The 10,652-nt window shown below is 48.0% G+C and overlaps 1 protein-coding gene across 1 annotated transcript in view; it reads right to left on the reverse strand.

Moving 5' to 3' along the window:
* Positions 1 to 954: 954 nt before the first annotated feature.
* Positions 955 to 10,652, reverse strand: part of LOC107215272 (acid-sensing ion channel 2-like) — a 35,413-nt gene continuing 25,715 nt past the window's right edge. Inside the window, exon 2 of the mRNA XM_015651318.2 lies at positions 955 to 2,331. Coding sequence (XP_015506804.1) covers positions 1,963 to 2,331 — 369 coding nt within the window. The 3' untranslated portion in view covers positions 955 to 1,962. The remainder of the gene's footprint in view (positions 2,332 to 10,652) is intronic.

The raw sequence follows: 10,652 nt of genomic DNA on the forward strand, positions 1-10,652 counted from the left end.
AGGATGGCAGCCCCTGAGCCCAGACAGCTTCCATCCAGCTCATGGGTTTCTCTGCTGGCAGAGGAGAAGCTCTGAGTCCCAGGCCTGCTGGCTTTCCCCATGGAATGCTAATTCCTGAACTTTGCCTGTCCTGTGCTGTCCCTGGCATGGGGGGATCAGCAGGGATTGGTGGTGCTGTGTGATGTTCCCACTCCGTGTGCTCCCTCCTGAGAGTGTTGCTGTCTCAAGCCCCAGCCAAACGTGTTTTAGCAGGGCCTCCAAACCCACTTAATGGGCCCTGGTACCCTGTTATCCTGCTGACCTCCTTCCCTGGGAAATCTGCCAAGGAACTGGGATCAGGGCAGTGCATTCCAATGGCTGAGTGACAGCCCAGCATCCCACCAAGCACAGCTCTGTGTGGTGTTCCCAAACTCAGAGCCAGCACTTGGGAGCAGGAGTTTCTGACTCTTTTTGGCTCAATTCCCAGCCCTGGTCCAGCTAATCCAAAGACAAGATTGGCCATGGCAGGACATCTTTTCTGTCATGAGCTTGACGTAGTTCAAAAATAACCAGGATTTAAAGCAGATTCATTTTCTATGCAGATTCATTTCAATCTTTCTCTTCTAAACCCAAACACAGAACACTTGGATGATGCCTCCCTTTCTTTGGGAATATGAAATCTCTGCAGAACCTTCTAGCAAGTGTAGTTCTTGGCCTGGATCCATGGCAAGGTTGGCCTGGCTGGTTGGATCCATAAGAAGTAACTCCAGAAGGAACACAGAAGTCCCCACCTTCTGGGGTAATTGTGATGGGCTTCAGGGGCTACATCGATGACTCCAACCATGCACTGACACAGGCTGGGAAATGTCTGTTCTCTGCAGCAAAACTATTAAATATTGGGAAGGAATCCTTCCCTGTGAGGGTGGTGAGGTCCTGGCACAGGCTGTCCAGAGCAGCTGTGGCTGCCCCATCCCTGGAATTGTTCAAAGCCAGGCTGGACAGGGCTTGGAGCAACCTGGGATAGTGAAAGATGTCCCTGCCCATGGTAGGGATAGTCCTGGATGTTTTTCACATCCCTTCCAACCCAGGCCATTCCATGATTCCATGACCATGGGGCAACTGAACCATGCTCCTGATTCCCACAGCTTCCTAAAATATTACTGGATAATAACAAATACCTCCATTTCTTCCCTCCCCACCCCATTCTGGTGCCTGTCTTCCTCAGGTTCTGCCTCTGGCAGTTGGAGGGACACTTCCAAAGACTTAGGAAGGGCACATTCCTGTACCTGAAGAGGCACTGTGCTGCCAGGAGAGTTTTTAATGAAGTCCTTGTATTTCTCATCAGTGTTCATTCACTGCCAGTATCACTTGGATAAATACTCTGTGTTTCCAGCCCATTCTGTACCGAGGTAGAGGAACCCAAATCTCTCCCTGTCAGCACATTCCAGTGGTGTCAGAGCAGGACTGGGAGCTCCACAGGGGGCTCAGCCACTTCACCTGTCCATCAGTTTCCTGATTCTGGTCAGCACAGCAATGTGCTGCTACAGAGCAAGGGGACAGCCTGAGCTGTCCTGAGCAAGAACTGCCTGCAACCATCACCCAAATCTTGCAGCCATCGGCCAGACATCCCCACCTAGAGCCAGAAAGGAGATGTCTCATGGGAGAGTTCTCCTCTTCACACTGCACCTGAGTGCACCTCACACTGCACCTTCACATCAACCTGACATACAATAACAAGAGATCCCACCACAGCCACAGGAATAAGGAACCAAGGGATGCATTCAGGACCATTTCAGTGTCTGCACTTTGGTGCCCACCTGGGCCAGAAACAAATGATGCAGAGGAGCCATGACTGGGAAAAGTTTTCAAGTGATGATGTGAGTCTGTCATGCAGCAGTTGGATCTTCTGGGAGCTGGTGGAGGAGGCCTTGCTCTTGACATTGTATTTTTTAGTTATTTCTTAACCTAGAGATGACAGCTCTTTCAGGGAAGAGGGAAAGATGAGATCCAAAGGCTGTCTGAATCCAAACTTGGATGTAATGATCTCTCCTCAAAGCACAGAGTGGGAACTGGTTCTTCACAAGAGCCTGGGGGATTCAGTGCAGTGGCTGCTCTGCTCCTCCTGCAGTCACTCCTGAACCACTGTCCTCTTCTCACAGCAATGCCTGAGCAGGTGGCACCTCCTGGGCAATGCCTATGCTGGAGACACCCACAGTGACATCCCCCCTGGGATGGATGGTCCGAGCTTGGGGTGGTGCCAAGTATCGGGTTCAAGGCTTCTCCTCCTCCCTGCATGGCCACACCACACACCTGTGGTGTTTGAGGCTTCATGTTACTCCCATCCAGTGGCAACTGTGGAGAAAGGAAACACATGACACTGACAGAATCCTTGCTCCTCCCATGCCAACATCCCAATCTGCCTGGTTTGGGGGTAAGTGGGGAGAAAGAATCCAAGTTAAGGGTCATGATCTCTTTCCCTTTGGCATGAAGAGCTTTGCACTCTTCCATCTCTTCTACCTCACCTCCCCCTTTCCCTTTGTAGCAAACCACATTCGAAAGGTTCATGTTGATCCTGCTGGTGCTTTGACACCATCCCAGGGTTCTGGTCTAATAAATGGGGAACAGATTGTGCCACATCCCTGAGATGTCACTGGGAAAGTGGCAAAAAAAGCAGGACCTGACTCCTACTGGGCCACGTGTTACCACACACATCCCTCAGCTCCTCAGTGGGCAGCAGGACCACACTGATGGGAGGGCTGAGACTCCTGAAGGAAGAGCAGAGCTTGGCTGCCTCCTGCCTCTTACATTGGCTGAGGGGGTGTTTGGGTGTTCCTGCCAGGAGCAAAAAGACCTGTTAATAAAAAGCAAGTGTGGTTGTAAATGGGCATTTCACAGCATGGTCACCCTGCTCATGAATGGAACTGAGGAGAGGGGGCTCTTGCCAACCCATGCAGAAAGAAGGGGACTCTCCTACTGTAAACCCCAAAGGGATGAAACTTATTCCCAGTCAATTTTTTGCCCCAAACAAACACAACAAGGTTGTTGTACACTCTATACAACAAGTACAGACCAAACTAGGTTTCTTCAATTAGCAGGTCCTGCCAGCTTAGAGTTCCTCTATCCCCTCTGAACAAGAACTATGGGTGCAGTTCCTTTCAAAAGGCTGGGAAAGCCCAAGTGTGGCCGCCCTTGCAGGGTTCCCAGGGCCTGCACTGTTGTCACTGCAGTGTCAGGGAGTGGGAGAGCAGGGAGAACTCTCTCCAGACATCAGGGTTTGAGGGCAGTCGAAACAGGGCTGAAAGAGTGTCGAGGTTTTCCTGCAGTTCCAGAGGACAGAAACTGCCTTCCTGATCTTCCTGGCAGGCTGCTGACATCATCCAGCTGGTCCTTCTGTGTCAGAGATTCCCAAGGAGGGTGAAAGATTCCCAAATAGGCCCAGAGCCTGCAGGCATCATTCTCTGCTGGGGATTGGCAATCCAGATGTTGATAAGGCTGTGGACAGTGGGCTGGAGGAGGAAGGAATGCTGTCAGAATATCAGGAGCTGTCATTGCTGAGTGTGGTCTCAGAAACATCATCTGTCAGCTCACACAGAAGGATGGCATTGGTGGCAAGTCAGATGGATCCTGGGCTAATGAGTTGGATGTGGGCAAATTGAGTGAGTGGATTGGTCATGGAATAAAGTACAGAAATTGATTTAAATGTGGTGTGTTTGCACCTTCCTTTCCCTTTAGTAACCATGGTAGGAATCCCTTTGTCCTCCCCAACCAAGCTTTCTTTGGACAGTGCTGTCAGGAACTCACCTTGACTCAAAATCTGGTTATGGCCAGTGCCAGGGATGAGATTTTTACACCTTCTCAAGCTCATTCTGCACTCAGCAGTCTCTGGAGTTGGTCCCCAGGACTGACAAAGGAGGGCTCTGGCCACTCCAGCTGCAATATCCACAACCACCATGAAGCTGGGACACTGCAGGGACCTGGCCCAGCTTTAAATGCAAAGAAACCCCCGGGCACAGCTCCTGTGGGCACCTCGTGTCACTCAGGGATGGTGGAGCTGGGAGCTAAAATGCTTCATTCCCATGGGATGTAGAGGCCAAGTGCTTCCTGCCTGACATTCTGCTCCCACAGGAGCATCTCTGATGTTCAGTTTGTGCTCTCAGATCTTGCAGGATCTGTAGGCTCTGGGCCAGCTCTTCTTGGTGATGGTCTGATTTCACTACTGCTGCTCTACCATTGCTGCTCCAACCCAGCAAAGAAGAGATGTTCCCATAAAACTTTGTAATTGCCCCACTCCTTCCTGCATGCCAACTGTGAAGGAAACATTTCTATTTTTAGTTTGGAGGTGTTGGCAAGAAATGCAGAGGATGGATCTGCATTACAAGCAGGCAGGTAATAGCACAACCCCTCATCCTGGACATTCAATCTATTCTGCCTGCTGCAAGGACTGCAAATCTTGGTGCTCAGTCTCACCCTGCTCCCCTGTCAGCCACTCCCAGCTACAGGTGAGATGCAGGAACAGGGAGGGGTTTTCATAAGGAAGTGCTTGTGGGATTGAGAAAGCTTTACATGGGCTGTGTTCAATAATGTCTGTGTTTAAAGGCTGCAGTGCTTATTCTACTAATTTCCTCATTTCTTCCCATCTGAATTTTATTTTCAAACAGGGGAAAATCTTTTCCAAGGTCAGGGAGAGGTTATGCTTTCAGATTTTTGCAGTGCATAGCTTCAGGCTGGGTAAAAATTCCCATAATGATCAGTGCCTGTCTTACCAGGGGTTCATTTCTTGTGCTGTCTTTATCTCATCCCTTCCTGAATCCTGTTGGAAGGTACAGCCATTGTGGCACACCAAAAGCAGAAGACACTTTTCTCTGTCTTTTTTTTTTTCCTTTAACCTCCACTGGTGGTTTGTCGTTGCTTTTTGTGTTCCTCGCTCTGTTTTCTTATGACATCTGGTTGACAGAAATGAGCTGCTCAACTCTGCAGTCAGGATATTGGGGGAAATGCAGCAATTCCTATTCCAGAGGAAGCTGGGACACTCTCTGAGCATTAGAAACACCCATCCCCTATTTCCAGTCTAACATATTCCTCTACACTGCTCGCTTCATGCCACCTGTGTCATCTTTCAAGTTATGACCCCAAGATGGGGTAAAAGCCCCTTCCCACCCCTTTTGTGGGATGCAAACCCAAACATTTGATTGTATTTGGGAATCAAAGATCCATGGGATTGAACAGTGGGAAAATTGTCTGTAAATATGGCACAAATACATTGAGGTTTTCTCTGTGGTGCTGCAGCTCCAGCCCAAGCATCATCTCCCACCATAAACCCCTTTGATTAGGCAGCCACAGTCTGGGGAAATGCCTTTGGAGAGGAGAAGGATGCTGTGCACTAATAAATAATGGGGAGTGATTATCCTGCCCGGGCCAGCAGGCAGGGAGAGCTACAAACCCAATGAACAGGTACAACTGGCATCCCCAGAGCCAAGCAAGAGCCTTAAACTGAATTAATGACTGCTGGAAGGCTGGGTTCTCAAGGGAGAACCTGGGGTACACTTTGGGTCCTCTCTAGATTTAAGTCTTGACATAGGAGACTTTGTCTGCACTCTCATGCTTTTAACAGGGTCAGATGACCCTACATTTGCAAGGACAGAATGTAGCATAGACAAATTGTTCTGGTATTAGCTAAGCCTTGAAGAGAAATCACTGGATTTCTGCCTGCTGCAAAGACTGCAAATCTTGGTGCTCAGTCTCATGGATTTTCACTGCATGGACAACTGCCAGGCCTTGCTTGAGGCCCATCTTTCATCCCACTAACTGTAGGGACACAGCTACCTGGTTACAGGTGCTTCATAGGATGAAGGGCTCTCCAAAATTTCCCATGTAAGATAATATTTCCCTCCCACAGCCTTTGGCTTCAGCCAGTTTGTCCCAACAGCCCCCAGCTGTGTGTGAAGGAGCTGCTGGGTCAGTAATGACCCATTCATGGACAAACAAACCAGGAAATGGTCATTGTGGTCACTGCTCTGGAGTTGTCATTGCTGAAGCTTTTCAGCTGCTTCCAGGTCTGGGTGTTGCCAGAGAGGGCAGCCTGAGGAAGGTGGAGGAAAATCCATTCCTTTTTCATGTGACCAGAATTTCTGCATGTACAAGTGCATTAATATTCTTGTGTCCCTGTTTGAGATGCTTTGCCTTGATCTGCCTTTGCCTTTTCCCTCTCAGTCCCAAGTGGTGTCCCCCATTTGTCCCAAGCCCATGATAACTTCTGCCCCTCCCTGCTCTCCTTTCCTGCTGTCTTCTCATCCCACAGCAGAAACAACACAAACACAAATGCAGGCAGCAAATACAAAAGAGGATGATGCTATTTCTGAATGCAAGCAGGAGCCACCAAGGCTGGAGTGGGAATGGGCTGGTCTATCTCAGTTGTGTAGCTCCTGTTACCTCTGGTGTTGAAGATTATCACACTCCTTTAGTACAGGAGGGAATTTATCCCTGGCTCTGTGCTACCAAGTCAGTTCAGAGTGTGTACACAGCCTGCCCTTCAGATCCTTGTACTCTGTGTCCTCTAGGCAATGCAGAGAGTGGATAAAAAGCACAGGAGAGTCAAGGTACCAGATTCCCCTAAATGATGCATCCATGCTGTGCTCCAAAACAAAAGCAGAAAGTTGCCTTGTTAATCTCAGATTCCTAGGACCCCGGTAGTGCAATGTCTTTACCTGCAATTCTTTCTCTACCATCAGGAAAAAACCCCAAACCCTTTTCATAGAATCACAGATTTGTCGAGGTTGGACAACATCAAGTGCAACCATCAGGCCAGCACCACATTCACCACTGAGTGTGTCCCCAGGTGCCACATCCACACAGTTTTTGAATACCTCCAGGGATAGTGACTCCACCACTGCCCTGGACAACCTGTGCCAGTGCTTCATAACTCTTTCCATGAAAAAAAATTTCCTAATATCCAACCTAAACTCAACATGGTGAAACTCTAGGCCATTTATTTTCATCCTGTCACTTGTTACCTGGGAGAACAGCCCACCCCCATCTCAGATATTTAATAGATTCTTTGTAGTTTCCCAGGGGGAAGGCCAGGGCAGTGTTTGTGTTGAAAAGAGCTGCACTTTAACCTGTTAACCACAGAACTGGATTCAAATTGTGTCAAGACAATGATGATGGCCAATTAAATGCCAGGATCAGCAGCAGAGATTGAATGAGGATCCAGAAAGAGCCAAACATGCCAATAAATTCCACTGAAACAGTGTTGACAATGAGCACTGGGGCTGTTTTAAATAAAGCAGTCCTTTGTGGCAGCACAGATCACTCTCAGGAGCTGATTTACCTCGATCCAAAGTTAAAATCTTCAACACAGCTAAGAGTTATGCCTCCCACTGGGGGTTGTCTGCTGCATATCCCCCTCTTCTGGAGAGCTTGTGCTTTTAAATGGCTTTGAAGAGTTAAAGGTCACAGCAGAAATTCTCCAGGTTTCATAAAATCCTAAAATGGCCTGCGTTACAACGGACCTTGAATATCACCCAATTCCTGGCTTTGAGAGCACTGAACTTCAATAGGACTGAGACACCCACACAAAGCTGCTCCATGAACTTTGTCTGTGGGACTTGGTCCCCTATGACAGAAAGAAAACATAAAACTCAGACCTGTATGGAGACAGAAGAGCCCCCTTGGATCAAAAGTAAATTGGAAAATAATTACATGGTGGAGGGGAAGAATGACAGCAGCAAGGAAGACTTTTCTTAATCATCCCATGTTAGATCAGTGAATTGGAAAATCATGGCAAGTCTGGCAAAGAATAAACTGCCCAAACCTGGTATCAGCTGTGGAGCCACAGACTGTTTAGCAGTTGGGACAGAAAAATGCATTGCTTCCCATAAAACTTGCCTCCCAGAGAATTACAGCCTCTTATTTGTCATGCCAGGGTGGGTGTGTTGGGGGACAGGATTGGAAATAAATGCTACAAATGCTCTCTGTTGTGAGTAGGGAGTGAGTTTATCTCCTCAGCCCAGAACATAAAACTCAGAGCTGCACAAGTGGAAACAAGGGTGATTTACAGCCCATCCCTTTGGCTGAAAGCCTCCTGGAAGGGATGAGGTGTTACTTCTTCAGCACAAGTCTGACCTTTGCCTTGTGTGGGAGGCACTTATGGGAGAAATAAAAGTGAGACTCTTGAAGAGAGAGGGAAAAAGGTGCTTTCCTCAGAGATGTCCTCCCAGGGCCATGCTGACAGATCTGCTTCTCCTTGTGGTGCCATGGAGCCCTTGACAAATGCCTCTGGGAAAACCAATTCCTCCTGGCTCCAGAGCCACAGGGCTGGTGGGAAAGTCCTCCAGCAGACAGGAGAGGACCCTTCTGGGTGCTTGGACCAAGCTCTGACATCTCCCTAGCCCCTCATATCCCGTATTTCCTTTTCTGCCAGGAGTTATCCCATGCTGGAAGCCAAGGTGATCTCTTTGGTTGCACAGCCCCATGGCAGCCCGTAACCAGGGGCTTTTGCAGGGGTTGAACCATCAGGGTCAGATTCAGGTAACAGTTTTGTCTATCACAGATAGGTTGAAGAGCCAAAAGAAATCTCTTCTCTCTTTCCTACTTCCTCCATGGATAAAAAATTAAGAGAAATAATCCCTTAGGAAGAAGGGCTGTTTATGGTCTCCTGATTAAGAAATCACATTCATATTGTTCCTGTTTTAATAATGGCAATAAAGATTCAGAACTTACCCTTCTAATTGGGCAAGGTCCAGTTTAGGGTGAGTAGCTCCAAAATCAAGCATTTCCTTGAAGCACTCTCAGACCTGCTGGCCCAAATTGTAGGGCCTTCTCAGTGCCTCCCTTGAATGATGTATTTAGAAGATTTGCTAAGCTGTCTGAGCCCAAACCCATCAGGATCTGCCTCAGAAATTCCTCATGGCTCCTCAAACTTCCCTTCTCTTCCTTTTGCTGGAAGGAAGCTGCTATGGCACAGATTCCTTGTTTGCTGTTAACTTTTCCTTAGGCTTTCCCTGGGCTGTGTCTTGCCCAGTAAACAGACATCAGGAGATCCCTGCAGATCCCAGAGCTTTCCTTACAGCTCCAGCCTTTCCCTGGCACAGATATCTCTCACCACTGCAGTGTCTGTGGCCCCAGCTCAGCCCAAAGCTCCCTCAGAGGGTTTTGCTATGGCTGAATGGGGCTGGATGAGCCTTCTGGAGGCTTTCCCAGGGAGGCAAAACAGCTTCTTGCCTCACTGAGTTTCTCTCTGCTCCACTTCCTGAGGCTCCTCTGAAATCCAACATCTAAAGACAAAATAAAGCAAAACAAATCATCCCATCCCAGTCTGTCACTCAGATGGGTTTATACCACCAAGGAAGGCATTAGTCATTAACACCCCAGAGTAGCCTCTAATACCCCAGAGTTTGGATCAGTGTTTGTATTTCTGGCACATTCTCCCTCTGTGTGTCTGTGGGATATTGTTTATCAGGGGGCTCAGCTGGTTCCCAGCTCACAGAGGGTCTTTTGGGATTCCTGTTCTCTTGGAGAACCCTCCACTACTCTCTGTTGATGCACAATGCAACATGAGCAGCTCCCACAGCCCTGCTGCTCTCCCTCTGCTGCCTGGGGACTGGCAAGGGTATGGAAAGCCAGGAGACAGGGATACAGAGGATTCAGAGGAATGAGCTCACATGTGGCAGTTTTTCTCAAGGTAATGAACATTCTCCTCTGCAAATACTCCGACCCTTTGCTCTGGTGGCTCCTGCTGTGCCACCAGCCTGGCAAAGCCCACTCACCCTGGCTTGGAGGCTGCTTATTCCTGAGGCTGGGCAGAGGCTGTGTGGGGAAATAATCACAGAACCATGGCTTTGTTCATGTTGGAAAAGCCCTCAGATCATTGAGTCCAACCATTCACCACAGATCATGTCCCCAAATGCCACATCCACAAGGCTTTTAAACCCCTCCAGGGACAGGGACTCCACCAGTGCCCTGACCACCCTTTCCATGAAGAGAAGAAAACCCTTGAAAATATTTTTCAACATTTTCAAGGAAAATGTGGTCCATCTTGTTTCTAACATTTCATAGCAAAATGTCAATTTGATTTAGTGAAATCCACTTCAAATCAAAAGTCCAAATGAATCACATTGGTTTTCTTATTTAGTTTCAAAAATGCTGAAGTATTTTACTCAAGGCTGGTAAAACAGACAGTTTCAACTTGTCTCTTTAATCCATTTTATCTTTAACAGGTTGCTGTACTGAAATATTGATGGCATTTTATAATAATAAAACCACCTATTATATACTAAATGTCCCCTTAATATATGTGCTTGGAAACCTACTTAACCTCATATTTAATACAAATTCTTGATAATCTATGAAGCCCAGTGTAATACAGTAAAGAACCCTATCATGTTATAACACAGTTCCTTATTTTTATGGTAGTAAAAGAATAAAATGCAAACAAGCCCATGGCAATGTTACCTTTGTGTTGCTCTGATTTTTATTCTGATTTTGCATGCACCACAGAGCAAGAAAACATGAAGTGGTCTCAAAAAGCTGTTTTTCCTGGGCACTGCTCCAGCAGGACAGGAACCCACCCCAGAGGAGCAGCATTTCCCAGCTGGAAGATGTCAGCACAGGAGCTCTGACCGTTCCAGGCCTGTCTGGTCAGGGAGAGCAGAGGCTGATGGCTGCTGGCTCAGGGG

The sequence above is a fragment of the Parus major genome, chromosome 27 (genome assembly GCF_001522545.3).
Source record: "Parus major isolate Abel chromosome 27, Parus_major1.1, whole genome shotgun sequence".
Lineage (NCBI taxonomy): Eukaryota > Metazoa > Chordata > Aves > Passeriformes > Paridae > Parus > Parus major.